At 35.7% G+C, this 20778-nt stretch overlaps 1 protein-coding gene across 1 annotated transcript in view; it reads right to left on the bottom strand.

Moving 5' to 3' along the window:
- Nucleotides 1–10055: 10055 nt before the first annotated feature.
- Naa20A (N-alpha-acetyltransferase 20 A) overlaps nt 10056–20778 on the bottom strand; it is a 55149-nt gene continuing 44426 nt past the window's right edge. The window contains exon 6 of the mRNA XM_081772034.1: nt 10056–10728. Coding sequence (XP_081628160.1) covers nt 10643–10728 — 86 coding nt within the window. The 3' untranslated portion in view covers nt 10056–10642. The remainder of the gene's footprint in view (nt 10729–20778) is intronic.

Raw genomic sequence — 20778 nt, 5'->3', positions numbered from 1 at the left:
ATATATACTGCACAGTAAGCTCTACTTAAAGTGCCATAGTAATGGGAGCTGAACGACACATCGGAGGAAAGAATGCTTGAGGCCAGTCTTCACCTCCATCGTACAAATCTGTTCCCATACCCGCGGGGTGTGTGACCCTATATGGTGCTTGCCCCGTTTGTGTAACAAACTCATAACAGTACACCCAGATTAGCTAGTGGTCTAAAAAAATTGATTTTTGGGTGGCCATTTTGGATTAAGGTTCCTTATATTGTCGTGATCTATTCGCAATCATACAACGTATATCTTCATACCAAGCCGAGTGGTCTGCGGCGATAGAGCATCGGCTTGAAGGGCCCGGGTTGAGTCCCGGAAGGGTCATGTGTATGAATTTTAACAGCATGTTTTTTCGTATTGTGTCAGGGGGAAATCGTACGGGATAAAAGGATTTCAGTCTGAAAAAAATTGGAGAGAATATCCTCCCCAGGGTACTTTCATGGGAGTAAGGAATTAGTAAAAATGTAGGATATACATTTTATAGCAGGTTTAAAAATATGGTTTGGTATCCTATTTCTTTTCTGCTAATTATGTTCTTCAATGTTCGAATTTTGATCATTCTCGTGATATTTTCTGCTTTCAACGGAGTTCCATGAATATTATACCAAACTTTCTTTACACTCTGCAAGAAACCATTTCTGAAAATAATTCAGGTCCTAATGAATATTATTCACTAGGAAAGGGAAGTATTCCCCTCCTCTCAACATGGAAGCAGAGGGCAAATTCGCACTCTGGTCAGATCAAACATTTTCGCGTAACAAAACGAAGGTCCCGCTGTAAAACCTCTTCACCTAAAGTGTTATTGTTAGTATTATAAATTTGCTGAAAGCAAACAATTTGAAGGGTTCGTCGATAATATCTTTGCTTTCTTTGTCCTTCGCCTGCCTTCCGAACGAAGAGGTGAATTTTACAACATGACTGCTGTATAATAAGCGAGCGAGCGATTGGTAAAATGGTAAAAGTGTGTTTTTGTGTGTGTGTGTGTGAGAGAGAGAGTGAGAGAGAGAGAAGGAAGACAAATTTTAGTTGCAAGATGACATACTTCAATTGCCGTTTTCGGTTCATATAGCAAAAAGAATACCGCCACCAGAGAATAAAGACAAGTGTTATCTGTTCTGTTCTCTTCCGTTATCTCAGCCAGAACTTTCAACTACAGCCTGTAATGAGTGTAGACCTTACCCAGTTTTCAAATTGAATAGGTGGTGGTGGTAGTTCGGTTTCTTGACCTTGTAAAAATCTTCCCTGTCTTTGACTTTGTTTATCATCATTCCAACCAGAAATGAAAAAAATGAGAATTTCTCAGTTTACAGCAAGGGGAATTGGGGACAAAAAATTAAGGATGATATTCATGGAGGCTCATGTATCACGATTGTTTCATTCAATAGACAGAGGACACTTTTCTATTAAGGCTTTTCAACATGTTTTCTCACAAAGGGGATTTTCCTTTTGCAATCTATATGACTACTGGCAATTTCAATCTTGGTCATTCCCGCCAGCGTTTTCTTTTTCGAGACGGGACGAGACACTTCACGAGACGTCCCGTCTCGTGTCTCGTCTAAAAGGGTTCTGTCTCGTCTCGTTTACGAGACGAGACACGAGAAATGCCTCGTATCGTGGCAACACTAGTTCTGATATATATATATATATATATATATATATATATATATATATATATATATATATAATATATATATTTATTTATTTATTTTAGTTAATGAACTCTCTGTAAGAAGTCTTATGACGACTGTCTTGTCATTTGATTAAAAATTCCCAATATTTCTTTTCCCCCCTTCTATATTCTTAAAAAACGAAATACGTAATCTAAACGTTCATTCTTCACTTCGCTGTATGTTCTTGGACTTCCCTTTAGTATCGCAATTTTTGGCATCTTTTATTTCATTTTCCCTTACAGTGTTTCTTCCAGACATGTTTTTTTGGGGGGCACTGCCCCCCCGGAGACCAAAATAATACGTCTATAATATATTAATAAATACAATAGTACCATCAGTGATCCCCCGGGATACTGTGTGCCCCCCTCCCCGGAACATTTTTTCTGAAAGAAACACTGTTCCCTTTTAATGCAAAAAAATACACAGTTTATTCTTTCTGTCATATGAATCATTAATGTATTTTTTACATCTGCTTTCGCCCATTTTCATTCTTAGTTTCCATGTTGTTGTATGTAATTCTCCTGTTATTTTCTATTTGTATTGAATTTGCCTATATATATATATATATATATACATCATTTAAACTTCTAACTTTTGAATTATTCTTGTCCCCTTTACGTCTCTGTCGATTTCACCTCTTAATTAGCAACTTTGTTTCTATACTTTCCTTCCTTTAATTCTTTCAAGTTTCTTCTACTAGGGTAAGTCATATGTTTGTAGCGTTGGTTTCTCCCGTCTCCCCCAATCGATGCAGGAAAACTATGTGTAACGTGTAGAACAGTTGAAGGTGATGGTGACAGAACGCGCATCACATATCTCTTTTCACAGCAGTGTGTGGGAGGAACTACTTGATGAATACACAGTTAGCAGGACAATGACTGAGGAGAAACTTTTGTGCCGTGTACTACGTCATTACTGGAAAAAGGGATTAAATGCAGCAGCAGCAGCCAAGGAAATATGTGCCGTAGAAGGTGAAGGTACTATCCACCTGTCCACAGCTAGAAAGTGCTTTCAACATTTTCGTGCTAGTGACACCATTCTCGATGACAAGCCGAAGTGTGGACGCCCTGTGACGACGGATATCGATGCCCTCCTGAACGCTGTGAAAAGAAACCCGTCAACTGGCAAATGAGGTCCAGTCATCACAAACCAGTATCGTTCATCATCTGTATCAAATTGGTTTTCGCTCCAGGCAACCGAAAATGGTTTCCCATGAGTTGACTTCAGCTCAAGCTCAACAACGTGTGACCCTGTGCGAAGAACTGCTTCGAAACCCAAATGAAGACAGGTTTTGGCGGAGAATCATCACGAATGATGAAAAGTGAATCTTTCATCATTATCTTGACACCGGGAAACAATGGCTTCGACTAGATACCGAGGCGTAGCCTGTGGTTCAAAGAGGATGATTTGAAGAGAAGACAATACTATGTGTGTGTGGTGGAATTTCGAAGGTCCTGTGCACTGAGAGCTCGTTCCACATGGTCGTGCCGTGGATGGGACATTGTATGCTAAACAGCTGCAACGGGTATACTATATTGTTCGCCGTTGTTATCCAGCACTGGTTCATCGAAAGCGGCTTCTCCTCCAATTTGACAACGCTCCATGCCACAGGTCAAGAAGAGTCCGCCAGAAAATTGCAGACATGGATGGCATGGAAATTTTACACCTCCCTACAATCCCGACCTTGCGCCATCTGATTTTCATGTTTCGTTCCAATTCCGGATGGCACACTTCCTCCAGGGCAGACAATTTCATTCCGTAGATGTGAAAATGGACATTAGTGAGTACTTTGCTTCAAAGCCTACAGCGTGGTATCGTCAGGGCTTGTGTCACTGGTGGGAAAGGACCATACAGTGTGATGGGATGTACTTCGCCGAATAGGCTTCTGTGGTACAGAGGGAGTCGGGTGCTGAACATTGCCCATAAACACCTACGAGCACATGACTCACCCTGGTATAACCGATGCTCCTTACTAGTGCTTACTTCCACAAATAGTTAGTTGCTGTCTTGTCTACTTCCTTTCAACTGATGTATTTTTCTTCGTAATTTCGAACAAAGTATAGTTTCTACTTTTCCATCTTTAAACTTTCTAGTATATAACTTGTCTCGTATTTTCCTTACTAGCTATATTTTTCAGTGAGATTCCACTTCAATCAGCACAAGATCGTGATCCTACTTTTTTCTTCTTACCATTGATGTTCATCAAAATTTTCTACCATATTTGTAGATTACTTACTACAGATTTAGAAATTTCAATACACAAAGGTCATCATTACGTAACTTCTTTGTTTTAATACAATCTGCTAATTGTGGTGTAACTTTACCTCTTTTGTTTTACTCCCCATCATTTCACAGCATTCAGATGATGCTTAACTTACTAACATATATAATCTTAACTTGTTCTTATTTCGGTAATTCTTCCACCATTTCAGTACCTTTCAACTTTATTTTTTCTTCTACGCAACATTTGAGGGGACACGTCCCTCTTGCCCCGTCACTAGAGATGTCCACGTCCATCAAGGCTATGAAAAGAGTGATTTAAAACTTAAACATGATATCCGCACTGCTCATGGATTTCTTATTGCCAAGAATCGTTAAACAATAAACATAATTATAATTAAACTTCAGATCGTTACATTAATAGACTTTTTAAAAAATGTATAGAATTTCTTCTGTAAATAAAAAATAAAAAAAGAAGAAGCCAAAGTTGGATTTCACCAAAATTTGAGCTACAGACTTCTTTCGCGCCGCCGTATAGACAAAAATTCACTTAACTTACACAATTATTCTATTTTCAACTAACTGTGGTTCCATCTTCACGTTAATACAAAACATATGTGCAAAGTGGAACTACATAATTGCTTGCCTTTGAAGTGCCAAGAGTTCCTTGAAAAGAAATATGCTGTAAAGTGTTTACTTTTCAGCATTAATATTAACAAACGATTTTAAGGAGTATATTCACCTTCTACAAACATTAAATCAGAAGGAATTTTAAAAGTAAATCTATAAGCTGATGACGAAATCAATATATTATTATTAATTGACACGATTCCATCCAAATTTAAAAGCACTTTTGACGCATGTAATAAGATTGTATGTATAATAATTGCTACAGTACGTTAAGTTTATTATTACAACGCTGTATCACTGTATCTGAAACACATCCTAAAACGCTGTATCTGAAACATCCTAAAAATGTTGATTACGTATCAAATATAACTAAACTCCGTATTTAAGAATACTTTCAGGCCCACAACTAGTTTGTGTCACCCGAGGCAAACATGAAATTTGGCGCCTCTCCCTCTCCCGAGGTTTGGTAAAATAAATGTTAGATATATATTAATGTACAAATAAATTACATTTTAAATAAAACATTAGTTTTATTTAAACTAATGTTACATCCGTTTGCAATTATACTAATGTAAATAATTTAAACCACAGAAATATATTCGCCATGGACTCCACGAGTTTAAAAATAGAAACCACACAGCACAAAATGGAGTTAAAACAATTCAATTTTTACACAGGCCTATGGAATCAACGTAACTTCTACTTTAGCGCGTTAATTTTAACATCAAGGGTTCGTTATTGAGGTTAACATAGGGATGGTGTTACAGATTTAGCATCATAGAGATAGTGTTGAGCGCTGTGTAATAACACAGCGGCGGTATTACAGAATTAAAAGATTGAACGAACATGGAAATAGGAAATGCATTACAGTGATCTTTCTATATATACTATATGTTGTTAGTGAACCCCAACTAACAAAGTGAACGCAAATCACTGAGATACTATATTATTAATAACTGAGTCGTTTCTCAGTGATCAGCGAAAACCTTCATTTGCTACCACAACCACCTCAAAATCTTGTGTCAGTTAGATACACTTATACTGTACGCTTTACGCAACATATTTGACATTTATACCAAGCAACGATCAACGTACTATATTGTTATCTTTCCCTATAGTAGCTTGTGAACGTATGAATATTCTGGAAACATTTATATAAGTGCTGCCATTTGTTGTTCTTATGCTTGTTCCTCTTCATTGTCAAATATATTTCGTTCCTTATAATCGCTTATAAATAATTTATGCCATTTCATTATCTTTCGTAAGTCGTGTCTGTTTAACACGAAAGAAGATGTTTCTGTAAAGTAGTGTTGTTTAGCAATTGTATATAAAACATTATATTAAGTCAGTAAAATGACCCCTCATGTCAGATAGTTGATTTTAACATCTTACCCTAATGTGTGATGGAGATTAAGTAGCACCAGGGATGTGTTAAAATATAACAAAATTCAGGTTAAATATAACACAAAATGGAACATTATGAAGCTATCGTTAAAATAAAACATAATCATACAAGCAGATTACTGGGCCTATATTCTAAGTATAATAATAATATATTCTAAGTAAGTTCTTTTCTAGTACATAATATTTGTATTGTAATTGGAAACCATTAATACAAATATTATGTACTAGAAAAGAATTTACTAGTACATAAAATAAAAAGTGCCCGGTTCATTACATTCACATACAAGCATATACCTCTTCCCTTCAACGCAAATATAATTATTAGTGCAATAGTAATAATAATTATCTTACCTGCGAGCTCTTTTGGCTTAAAAAGGTTTGATTTGCTATCGTAAGAAATAAACACAAGCACTCTCTTAGCTTTAGTCTACTTCATCTTTTGACACTTGGCGAAACGCTGAAGCTTGTCAGGAGTGGCACGATACAAGGGTATGGCAGAAAAGGGGAGAGGGTGGATGTCTCTTAGAATGTCTTTGTAGAATGACTCTCTACCAAGGTGCATAACATCTGTGGTTTTTAATGTATGACATTAGATTCTAAGTTCAATTCATTATTTATTATCGGCTTAAAATTGTGGATTATATATTGCCTTTTGAGGCGCCCCTCCAACTACGTGCTGCGGCCCTGAATACTGCTAGTTTGCTAGTTGCGGCCCTGAATACTTTTCACTATACCTCTCCTTAAAGTACTTCTTGCACTATCTCTCTTAACTTCTTCTATATATAACAGAAGGAGAATTGAATACAAAACCAATACTAATACAGACTTCAATTTGTTCAAATTACAGGAAAGAATTCTCTAACATCTCTCGGTTTTCCAGAACATTTTTAGAAATTCCTCCTTGTACATAAATAGCCACACAGACTTTCCTATGTTGATGGAAAAACAAGACCAAGAAAACATAACAACAACAACAACAATGATACATAAGTAATATATTTTTTGCTAATCAACTACAATAATGAATAATACAAATGCAACGTACTTTATGATGAAATTACTGGATACTTACCTATTAAAAAATCGTCCACAAAACATCTCTGAAACTTTAAGCTATAACTTTAGTTACACGACGATATGAAGTTTCGTCAGATTGATATGAAAAAGTAACCGTGAGACACTCATCGAAGTGGATGTATGTATGCAAAACTGGCTGCGGTATAGTGATGTTTAGGAAAACAAAATCCAAAGTATTTCGTAGTTCATTATACTTCTTTAAATGCTTTATTTCCCCATCAATATTGTTCACATCTTCCATTATTAATTCTTCCTAACTTCAAGCTCCTTCGGAATGATCTTTATTTTCCTGTTTCCTTTTCAGCCTCTTTTCCTCTTCTTCTCGTCTTCTGTTGTTTCTGCAAAACGAGCATGTCGTGCAGGGGCGCACCCATAGGGGTAGTCTATCGGATCCGGATCCCACCCCACGCAAAGTTCCTAACTCAACATACATTTGTACACTTTCTCAATACAACTATATTTGCTTAACAGGGAAATGATTGAGGCTGCATGAAAAATTGATCTTACACTTCCTCTGTACTCTTTCTCTTATAAAAACAATCTGGTTATACAGTTTCTTTATATATATATATATATATATATACGTGGAAATATTTTAGAATTAGTTATAGTTTTTTGGGTCCAGAATAATACCCATTCAATACTACACAGACGTAATTGCTTGTAGTATTGGATTCTCCCCCCTCCCCCAGAAAAAAAAAAACTTTCGACACAAATTTCTGGGTACGTGCCTAATTTCGTGCATAGTGAATCGCGGATTTCCTTATGGGTAGCTTTTGAAGAAAGAAAGAAAAAAAAAAAAAACTAATCGCACAATTCTACGTGGTGCTAAAAGTTATCCTTTTAATTTATCTGCTACATTACACATTCCGCGTTGATTGAAAAGTTCCTTTCTAGATTTGAATTTTCATGAGAGAAAGTGCATGACCTTTACTCTTAATGTATTATTGAATGCTCGCCTACAGAGGATTTGATGTGCAAAAATACGTTTAAATCGGCTGTTTCTTCCTTTCATTAACATAATGATAATACAATATTGTTAGCAGTGTTCTGAACATGAACACTGGATTGCCCAAGCACAACAGCTAGGTTGTGGTACACGTCACGTGGTCTGAGGGAAAGAACATCGAAGAGTGAGAGTGTGTGTGCCTGTTGTGGGAGCAGACTGAGTAACGTAGTGGTTAATGCATCGGCACGGTACGCCGAAGACTTCGGGTTCGAGTTTCGGTCGTCTTGCACTTTTTCACTCTTTGAGTATAATTGAATTTGCACCTACAAAGGATCTGGTGTGTAAAAATAAGTTTAAATCAGTTATTTACTCCTTTCATTAATATAAAGAGAACTTACACAGTTCGTAAAAAGAAAATCCATTCTTTATAATGTATGTTCTTGTATTTTTAGTCTTTCGTATCAAAATTATATTAAACAATAAATGATCACTAAAGTGTTTTGTGGAATTGTGGTAAACAATAATTTAGAGCCAAGAATTGGTTATAATTTCTTCGAAATTCCCTGACTCTTAACAGAATTTTCTGACTTCACCTAGTCCTCTCAAATACCCTAAATTTTCCAGGTTTGTCGCCGCTCTAATGTTGATTTCTAGATTGTTTATTTTGGTAGCACAGTTTTTTAATAATACCGATATTAAGTAATGTATCGTACAGTAGCATACAAATGTTCACTTTCACTTTTGTCATATTTATAAAACATATTTTATGCTTTCATTATCATATCAGGTTATTTCAGTACCACCGTCGTATGTGATTTAGCCTACCCATGTGCGCTATCTTCCTTAATCCTGTTGAGAGAGAGAGAGAGAGAGAGAGAAAAGTAGAGGTTTTGAAAAACGGCCATCAGTAACAGCACAATCATTTGCAACAATGATTGTAGACCTGCTATTGTACACACGATACCCAGCTACATACTGCGTTATTCTTAACAATATTGGCTATTTTACGCGCGTTTTTTGAATTCTGTGTGAACTATCCTTACTTTACCCTAACTACTGCTTCAATGACGATTCATGAAGTATATGAATTACGTAAATTAGTTAGAGAATTTAGTGATTTCATCTTTTATTCTACTTATGCAAATACGCTTTAATCCATGATCTTTCAAGGAAGTTCTTGGTTAATTTTATTGTATCTAAAGAAGTACGATAACTATACCAGACACATAACGATAACACGTATTTTTGTAGTGGATATCAGAAAACTGATGAAGAAAGAAAGATTATCCCTATACACTTTTTAGAAACATTTGAAGGGGAAAAAACTTGTTCATAGAATCTTCGACGTGCTGTGCCAATGCGTTAACCATTACCCAGTTGTTTTCTTCTTTCATTCATATATAATAAAGAAAATAATGTTTAAAATTTTTATAAATATTCTTCGCTGCATAAAACTACACTTATTTCGACCGCAAAACACACAGATTTCTGTTAGAAACTTATAGATGATAAACGTCAGAAATAGATTTACATTAAGACTATGTCCTGTTTGTTCATTAATATCAGTGGTCCACTATTAGTCGATCTTAAAGTGGAAGAATGCGTCAAGTCTTCGCTGAAGACTGGTAAACGTTTAGATACAACAAAGTCTTCACCCAAAAAACTACTTTTACACTTGAAAGCGATACCCCAAAAATCTGAGTTTTGTCGTGATGTAATTACAAACAAGATCAGATCACTTTTATTTTTATGTATAATGATCTAACATTGTGAATCGAATCGGAGATCTATTTGACTTTATAGAAATCCGATCTCGAGCGTCAAAATATTGGCAATGGGAGCAGATTTGCTAACCTACATTGAAAATCCTTTGTGGACAGGTAACATAAGGAGTTTTAATTATCACTTATAATGCTAATTAATACTAATTTCTACGATTCTTAACACTTCGTTCTCTTTACGTACAAATTCTGTCGTATATAGTATTATACACATTTACAGGAATGCCAAAAGTTCGAGCTGTCTAACATAAAAAAGGTTTACAGAAGTACTAAACGGAAACAACCCTCGAATTTCCTACCATTATATTTTTAATCTCAGTTGAGACAACGGAAGTTTGATACTAATACATTTGAACTTCTCTACTATTTGAAAATTTTTAGCTTTACTACCACACAAGATGTATTGATGTACTCGACCAATTCACAAAAACACAAAAAATAATTAAAACACAAAACTTTCCAACTTTCAGATCATAGCCATTCAATAATAAGTACCATATTTCATGTTCTAAGTACAATAATGTAACTATCCTGTAATACACAACACACATTCGCTAAAAACGATTAATAACTTAAAAAAAAAAAAGTTTAATTTTAAATCTTGAGGTTTATGTTTTACACAAAAGTAACAATTTTTGTTTAAAACTATTTAACTTACTAGTTCTATTCTTAGTTGACAAAGGAAGATAAAAGTTTAACATCAGTCTCTTATTAAATAAACTATGTATATCTTAAGTCTCTTTAAAATCTAGCATTTCTTAACGGCAGTACTCGTCAAATCCTTCAATTGTAAACACCTGCACGCTGCCAATTTGGCACACTGTCACAATACTTGTGTCCAAAATTGAGAAGTCACTGCCGCTAAGAAGCTATCGCTAGTCAACATCTTCTGGTCTCACAGGATGAGCAAGTGGAACCACTGACCGTTTCTTCACATCGCGCGATAATGCTTTCCTCATATCTGGAATAAATAAATGAATAAATAAAATGAAACCAACAGAATTGGCAAACTGACACACAATAAATATTTTCTTTTGAACAAATAAAATATAAAGGGAAAATTCTAATGAAAATGTGATGCCAAACCTGGGGATAATGGCGAAGACTACAAATTTCAATCAAATTTTACATAACGACTAATTGAACGTAAAGAATACATTTCAACTTTAACATACTAGACTTTTATGTACTCTCGTGGTGGTGATGATCAACAATTATTACCTTCTTATCTATATTTCTGATGGATACAGAAACTTAAAGTATCACTAAACTGGATACATATTTGTTACAGCAACACTGACGCTATAAGACCTATCGTATTTAAATGCATCACAGGATTTTCTATTGCTTTCGTGTGGGAAAGAAGACATGGATGAAAACTAGGTAATATTAAACTGAAATAAATACAACTAATTTTAAGTTAACTTAATAAGTGCACTTTTAAATCATATACAATAAATAGAAAATAGAAATATAACACTTGTATAGAGCATTGTTTTGGTTTAAGTACCGGAATACACTGACTCTTATAATTAAACTTGTGATACTGAAGCGCTTGCGTAGGATCTAAGCTACATGTACTTCCAATGGGAATGGAACCGCTCCAAGAACAAGAACATTAACCATTTAATCACGAACAATCTTTAATGCATTTACACAACTCTGGCCATGTTCACATCTTCTTCTGGTACCCGTCTGGTAATAATGAGAAAAGCAACAGATAAAATACTGTATTAGCCCGAACACAATATGGTATATTTAGTATTAAAAAAAAAAAAACATTTTAGACAAAAAACACGTAGGACTGTATCCCGCGAGTACCAAGCCGTTGCGTAACTCGTCAAGGTCCGAGTATACATGATATACAAACTGGTAATGCGTCATGTTCTGCTTCGATTTGATGTAACACCTAAAATATGTTATTCATGTACAGTGAAACCTCTACTAACGGACACCTCTATAAAGCGGACACCTCCCTTAACGGACATATTTTGTAATCCCCAAACACTGTAATAGGAAAAAACATATTGGCAAGCCTCTGTAAAGCGGACACTCTCTAGTACGGACACGGACAGTCTTTTCTGTCTTTTATAAGTATTATTTACCTCCGTATTACGGACACTTTCTCTAGAAATAAGTTGAAAAGTGTAGTAAAAATACATTTTTAGTAATTCATACATGTGTCACCAAGGAAGCATTGTGACAACATTTTGCTTCCTCAGCTGTCTGCTCAGCAACCCAGACGAAGCGTCTCTGTTTAACAACACTCTTATGTCCTTTGCTTGCATCCAACTCCCACCCAAGCTGTTTTAGACACAAAAATGATTGACAGTTGCTCGCCGTTAGGGATGACACGTTATGCTACTGTCCCGTTGGAGTCTCTAACCAACCAGAAGACAAGTTTAGTATTTTTTGCCCTCAGGTATATATATTGTTTCAAAAAGGACACTTCAGGACTGCAATTACCCCACAAATTATAGCGCCATATTGAAAACGAAGGAAGTACTGATAAGTGTAAAGTGCAGAGAACTATAACATGTTATTTCCATGTGTGCCCCGAACATAGAGTATTGGATGACAGGGGATAATGCATGTAATATTCGTAAATACGTGATTCATGCAAAAATATTTTTTTTTCTAATTGTATATTACCTTGCTCACTAATTTACATAACAAAATACTGAAACCTCTTGAAGGCGGACACCTCTCTATAGCGGACAATTTTTGATTCCCCACGGCTGTCCGCTTTAGAGAGGTTTCACTGTATTTTGTATGCTTCTACGAGGTATTCAAATCGGTCTGAGTATACAACCAGAAGAAGGCACAATAGTGTGATTTAAATCTATTTTAAAAAGCTTTAAATTGGTTTTCTGTTGCATAATATTTTAAAAGTGTAATGTTTTATACTGGGTATTTTTACTTTCTCATTAAAATCACCTTAAAACTTTGGGTCGTACTAAATAAAACCAATATGAAAAATGGATAATCTGTAAAACAAAAAACTACCTGGTCAATTACCGGGCTTCCCTGACTTTCTAGGTCTTCTAGGTCACGATTTACAAATTTTCAGGTCTATATACAATGTAAAACAGCAACTATGTCTCCCGACCCGGGTTCCTCATTTAGTATGCATGTACTTGTATATAGGTGTTTATAGATAGTTTTTGCAAAACGAACTAATTTTTATCTATCTATCTATCTATATATATATATATATATAGTGCTCCCTATCAAATACAGGGTGTCTACTAAAATTCCAAAATGAAATTTCTTTTTCGTGACTCTTTCTGTACTAATCATAAACTTTTCTAACATTTTCAAGAGCGAATTTGGGTGCGAATTAGGCCGAATGTTCATCCATGCGACAGAAACGTACTTTGCTTGCGATTTGGTAGCGTCGAAACCAATCATGTACATTTTTGATGGTGAATTTTGACGTATTATAGAACAAACAAACAAACAAAAAACACAAACAAACCAACAAACAAACACAAAAATCGTGACCCAAAAGCTAAATTTCACGACTTTTTCTTGACTTTCATGACCGTTTTCTGATTTCGTGACTTTTTCGCGACTTTCGTGACCAATAGACACCCTGTAGAAGTAAAGCTTTGGCGAGAACATATTTACTTGAAATGAGCAAATGTTTCTTATTTTCTTTGGCACACTGTAGATTGTACATTTTATTATAACCCTTGTAACATACCTTGTTTGTTACAGACAAGTTAATAGGCTCAATGTGAATTTTGAATTATATTACTCATATTATTATCGTATTTTTATAATAGGGCAATTTAAAGTATCCTTATGTTTATTATTCTTTCGCAAACATTGCGTTGAAATGCAGATTTTGTTGTGTTTAGACGTTGGTTCTCTTAGTAAACTGCTCTTGAGTTTGTTATCAATCTTCTTCTTCTTCTTCTATTGAGTCGCCCATAGTAGGAGAATATACAGGCTAGGAGCATTACGGAATGAGGCCAGTTTATAACGTTGATTTATAGTTCAAATTAAGGTTGTAGTATTCTTTCTTACTATATCTTTTGTTCATGAATATCTATATTCTATGCGAATTATCTTTATTTTGTTTAATAAAGCTGTAATAAAAGTTTCACCAAAATTTCCAACAGCGGGAATGAGAGAGAAGTGAGGCGGTGAAACGACTGTCTTTATATATACTGTGTACTTCACCAAAAGCCGAACAAGAGTGGCGTCGTAATTTTCTTTCTTCTGTTAGAAGAAATTTTATTTTGTGATGGACTGAGAGCGAGTTCGTCGTTTTACTCTGCATAATAATACGCTCCAAGGAGTGAAATTATAGTGAGAACGTTATTCTCCCTAGGTTTTGGATGGAAGGGAGATAATTCTAACAGATAAAAGGTGGAAGTTGATCACGCACATGGTGATTCTTGTGTAAGCTGAACAATGGCGTAAAAACTAATTACTTCTTCTTGTAGCAGCACTTCAGGTAACGTGACTAACTTTAAGTCTATCTACAATGACTATTCTGCATGTGAGCCTTGAAGTAAAGTGAACTTAATCTTGTTTTATGGGAAACTTCAGTAGTAAAACTCGAACTGCCAAAGGTCAACGGATATATCTATATTTAGTTCAGTTGAATTATTTTGGAACACGAACCTACTGAATAAAACTATTCTTTCTTCGTATTAGCTACAGTGGTTTATCAGAGTTAGAAATTAAATCTACAGTTGTTTATTAGAGTTAAGATAACGAAAGCACTGGTGTTCTTCAGAAGTATAAATTAATATTTGTGAGTACGAAAATGTATAGTTCACGAGTGTATCTTATACACGGCACAATGTCCGAGTAAAGAGTTCCTATGGGGGAAACCTTCTCCCAAAGGGGCCCAGCCCGTGCGCGGCCTCGAATAGTCTTAGCCAGCCTATAACGTTTACTCCATAGGATGGTGATCCAGATAGAGCAAACATTATATTATGTAGTCGTAAATAGGACGTTTGCTCGAGCGTTGACGATGAAACAAGTTATCCGAAGAAAGCTCCTTTCAACGACAACTACACATAAGCAAAAATTCTACTTACAACTTTTAGAAACACAAAATATTCAGCATCGTAATTTCGGAAAATTAACAAATTACACAAATAAATAAAAAGTAAATTTTGCACCATGTATTCAAATGAATCACCACGAGGCATAGGAGATGACATGCACAATCACAGAAAATACTCGTCAATTGATTTGATAATTTAATAATACGTTAATAATACTTACAAATCCGATGTGGAATATCGGTTACAATACTGAATTTATATGGATTGTATGTAAATAACTAAATAGACGAAGATACTTGGAAGTTACATTTTTATACTCTATTTCTGTGCAGCGTTATGCTAGAAGCTGTCCTTTTAGTTGCTTTCGCGCGCCGAATGGTTTTTCTCCCGCTAAATCTCTTCAGCTCTCTCTGTTCGCGTGGGTTTCACGCGTTAAGTGACGTAAGAGCGGACTGATCTGTGATTGGCTGAAGAAGTGTTGATCAAGGTCACTCCGCCCACATGCGTCCGATGAGAGAGAACACACACATACATACACAGAGAACGTCGTCTGCTAGTATATGCTAGTTCTTTTAAATTAAAAAGAGAATTAAACTGCTTGAACTGCATACTGCCAAAATAATGAATAAATGAGTTTATGACAAATGGCACCCGAACAGCTGATAGGTAAAGTTCTGGTGAGATACGTTTATCCTAAGAACCCTGGCAACACTTATAGTTTGTGTCTGCGTATGACGAGGACACACTGTATAAAGCTTTTGAAGCACTCTTCACTTGGGTTATAGTTCACATTAATGCTTGGTTAACACTGCACTCACTAAAATAAAATGTTTATTCAATCCCTAAATATGAATAAATGTGTGGATATGTATTCATTGTAGTCCTATTAGTTCAAATATAAATTCACTCAATACTTAAAGAAATTAGACATTTAACACATACACCAAAATATTGCAAATAATATGAATAAAATGAGAAAACACTTCAAGCAATGAATTAATTTCAACTTTTAGAAACACTTTCACCTTTGTAATTAATTGAACATAAAAGAAAATGAATATTAAAATAAATATAGATATATTTTCCAGTTCGAATAACAACACTTCACTGTTTATTTATAACACACTGTTTATACTTTTACTATCTGCACACGTCATACTGTCCATATTGTCCACTATTCACAATCTACACCATGCTCCAGAACAATGTCCAGTCCATAGGCCATCCTCTTCGTTCATTCTCTTCCAACTGAATGAACACTCGGCGATTAAATCTTCTGCTCCTATCCTCTTCCCATTGGATAGGGCTAGGTCCATCGGTGGAAGTTCTAGAAGGTCTCTGCATGCTATAGTCCTCTAATAGGGCTGGACTATTTCGAAATTCGGCGCCAATATGAAGATGCATGGAATAATGTAACTTATTGCGTATAAACTTACTAACGTATAAATTTGCATTTTTTTTTTTTTTTTAAACTTAAAATGCGCTGCATTTGCTACTGCTGCATTCGTATTAAGTGGAAGTGAATAGAATGTGTGTTCTTCTTATTGTTTGGACCTACGTGTGTTCTTCCTTGTGTTGTATTCTTCGTGTATGGATATCAAGTGTATGTTTTTACGTGTTACATGTAATTATTATAATAAGGTTAAAATAACATAATTACGGTTAAAAAGGAAGTTGACTTGGGATGGGTTAACACAAGAAATGTAAGTATTTCTTCTTTCACTCATTTTTTTTTTTTTTTTTTTTTTTTCCAAATCACTTCACGAGTACTAACTACGACAAGCACGTCCCAATCCTTAACGCCTTCGTGCAACTTCATCAAATGAGTACATGGTACATGATAAATTAATACTGAAATATACCTATATAGGACATGATGCTGAATAAAATATATACATATAGATAATATAATAAGCCTATAGATATAACCTTAATGATGACTGTTACATGAATACTATAATGAAGAGAGAAATAAACCAATATAAGCTCGAATGATGGAGAATTATATTGAGGCAATGTCAGATGTCTACAGATGCCAACCTGTATCCATCTTAGGGATGGTCTGACGACTAAATGAGGAAGAGCCAACCCACAAAAACCATATAAACCTACCCACTGTAAGTACGACCACGAAGACACACAGAGATGTGGTTAACAAAAATAAGTTATACTAAGGAAACCCCATAGAGTTTATAGAAGACAAAAAGAAAACGATGCACATGAAATTCATGGCGAAATGTGGTCGTAGGTCTTAAGGTAAAACTTCAATGTTGTTCCTATAACAACAAAAGGAATACTCTAATAAATGTGTATATTACTCTAATATCTCCTAACATCTCTAAATTCAAACTGACTTCTTCGAAGTGTTAATGGTAATATTTCTCTAATAAACTTAACAACTTTCGCTCATCTAAATAACCATGTCGTACATACCACAAAATATTTTCGTCAACGAAACTAGAATGTACTCTCACTTCTCGATCTTTATTATTGATGCTACACAATTGATCTTCTTTACTTTCCTCTTCTTCTTCGTTCATGTAATCTCCGTTGGCTTCCTTTTCGGCTCTCTCTAAAATGTCACTGAACTGCTCTTCATCCACATGCTTCTTCAGAATTTCTAGCCACTTTTTCCTAGTAGCTGGTGTTGGTCTCCACAGCTTCATTCTAGAAACATTCTGAAATCCGATATATTTACCACTTTGCGGATCCAATACTTCAAACACATTTTCACCAACTTGTTTCCACAGTAAGTAAGGTCCACGGTACACTTCACACAGTTTGGCTATACGTTTGTCTACCAAGCTACTAATATTATACTGACGTAAGAAAACTAAGTCACCTTCACACAAAGTTCTTCGAGCTCTCTGATGAACGTTCAACTTTTCGTTCCGTTGTTGAATGATTTTCTTCCGCCGTAAGTCAGCCATTATTAATTTTCCATTCCAATCTATACCTTCTTGCTCATCGACTGTTCCGTTGTTTTTCACAATTCCAAAATGTGACAGTGTAAATTCTTCTGGCTTGATGTTAAGATGCAACTCTGCGGGCGCTATTCCCAAACTGGCACTAATAGTATAATTCAACAACAAACAAGCTTGCACAATATATTCTGGCCATGAGGAATGAGAATCGCGGCACAACACACGCAAAATTCTCTCTAAATCAGCATGGAATCTTTCGATGACATTTCCTTGTGCGTGATAAGGCGTAGTATAATGTATTTTGATGTTATATGCTTCCATAGCTTGTACGAATTCTTTACCAATAAACTGTGGTCCATTATCTACTAAGATGTTCATAAAAATACCAAGATGAAGCATGTATGACTCAGTAAGACATTTTACGACACTTGCACTTGTTGCACGACGAAGTGGATATGCTACTAAATAACGTGAGTATACATCACACACTGTTAACAGGTAAGTTTCGCTATGTTTACCTCGAGGTAGAGGACCCACTAAATCTGCTGAGACCAAATAACGTATGTTTTTCGATGGCACTGATTGCATTAAACACTTCACTGGGTGATGGTCTACCTTCGTCCTCATGCAGACCTCACAATCAAGAATGTACGATTTAATGTCACTACGCATGGTTTTCCAATAAAACATACGGGAAATGATATTAAACACTTTCATGAATCCAAAGTGACCGTAATGATCATGGTAACCAATTAAAATATTTTTCACTAAACATGGAGGTACACACAATTTTAATCTGTCTGGAAAGTGAAAATCTCTCACCATCAAAATACCATTTTCCAAAGTGTAGTTTTGTTTCCAATTTCGAGCACTACTACGAAAAGAATTCTTATTTGCACTGCTTTCACTTTCACTTATATTACCTTGTAAGTAACTAATAATAGGACGGTACTCGTCACATTCCCATTGTAATTTCGCAATTGTAGACGGATCTAAATCGAACACTTCTGATTGAACAGCCTGTATAGGATTCACATTCACCATTAGATCTTCCTGTGTTGGTAACATACGAGATAAACAATCACTTAGTGTGTTAGTCTTGCCTTTGATGAATTCTATTTCATAATCGTAAGATTGAAGTTCAAGAGACCACCTCATCAGTCTTGCGTTCCAATTACGCATACGTTTTAACTGCACTAAGCCTTTATGATCTGTTCGTATGTATATTTTCGCTCCTTTGAGCCAAACATGCCACTTACGAATACACCACACAAATGCAAGACACTCAAGCTCAATTATGGCATAGTTCTGTTCGTGTTTGTTAAGAGTACGGCTTGCATATTCTAATACACACTTCTCACCGTCAATAATTTGATAACACACACAAGCCAACCCGAGTTTGCTTGCATCACTTTCGAGATAAAACGGCTTATCGAACTGTGGATGGTGTAACTTCACATCTTTCACTAATTCAGCCTTTAATGATTCAAATGCCTTTTGGTGTTCTTCTTCCCACTTCCATTTCTTTTCTTTTCCTAAGAGTTCGTAAAGGGGTTTAGCGATAACAGCATGACCTTTGATTGTTCGCGAATGCCACTGCACAGCACCAAGAAATGAGCGTAACATTTTTAAATTTTTGGGCACTGGTAACTTCTCGATTGCTTCAGCTGATTTCGGATCCTTTCGTATGCCTTCTGAAGATACGTAATAGCCTAAATAGTTAATTTCACTTACACCAAAAATGCATTTCGATAAATTTAGTGTCATGTTCGCATCACTTAACAAACTAAGTACTTCATCTAACTGCTGTAAGAATTCCGGTACGCTTGTACAACCAAGAGCTACATCGTCCATATACCTGATTAACTTCTCTTGTAGCGGTAATGGGAACACTTTATTCAAGCACAATTGCAGTACAGACGATCCATTTTTCACACCGAACACCATGCGTGTGTACTCATATAACGTTCCTTCAAACAAAAAGGCTAAGTATGGCATAGAATCTTCTGTAATTCCACATTGTTGATACGAACTAGTAAAATCAAGAGTACCTAGCACACGTTTTCCACTAAATTTAGCAAAGAGGTCGGACAACTTTTCTACACGTAGAGCTGGATTCTTAATGTGCACATTCAATGCTCTACAATCTGTTACTATTCTTAACGCTCCACTCTTTTTCAATACTACGTGCAACGGTAATAGATGACATGATGAACTAGGTCTAATTACACCCCATTTTAACAATTTTCGGATCTCTTCACGCACTCCTTCCTTATATTTGTGCGGAATATCATAAGGACGAGCAACAATAGGTTCATTTGTATCCACTTCTAATCGGTACTGAAATTTGTTACACAGGCCAGGAAAACGGGCAAACACTTTCCTATGTTTCATTAACAACTGAAATAATTCTTCTTTCTCGTTTTCAGTAAACAGCGTTGCGCGTGTAACTGCATCCCTTATTTCATCTACTGTGAAATACAGATCCGGTGGGAAGTCCTCCACTAAGTCACTAGCTTCAATTTTCTCTAAAGGCTCGGCGCACCCACTGCGGAACACATTCACGGTTCTCGCATAAAAATCATTAAGGTCCCTTATCTCGGACAACACAACAATAGGGGCTACCTTGCACTTACTTTCACTCACATTAGCTACAATGACATTTTCACTACTTCTCTGTATTAAAGGCACTTCACCACTAATTCCTTGAAATTCAACACGCAAGTTACTTCGCTTAAAATCGATGACACTGTTTAATTTCTCGAGAAAGTTTGCACCGAGTATTACGTCTTCGTGCAGTTCTGGTAACACAAGAAATTCAACTGGCACTTCCACATTTTCAATTCGTACCGGTAAAATAACTCTTCCTTTCACGTTCTTTTTCTTTCTTCCTAGAAAATCGCACAAAACGATATGCTCTCCTTTTTGCAAATGCACGTTTGCTACACACTTTGTTACTTCTCGAAAAATATTATACCGTAATAAGCATAATTCTGATCCACTATCCAACAGACAGATTTTGGGTTGATCGTTTAACAAAATTTTTACTCTCATTGTATT

The sequence above is a fragment of the Thermobia domestica genome, chromosome 9 (assembly GCF_964235325.1).
Source record: "Thermobia domestica chromosome 9, izTheDome1.hap1.1, whole genome shotgun sequence".
In the NCBI taxonomy this organism is placed as follows: domain Eukaryota; kingdom Metazoa; phylum Arthropoda; class Insecta; order Zygentoma; family Lepismatidae; genus Thermobia; species Thermobia domestica.
Note: the sequence above shows the minus strand (reverse complement) of the source record. Positions and strands in the feature narration are given on the sequence as shown.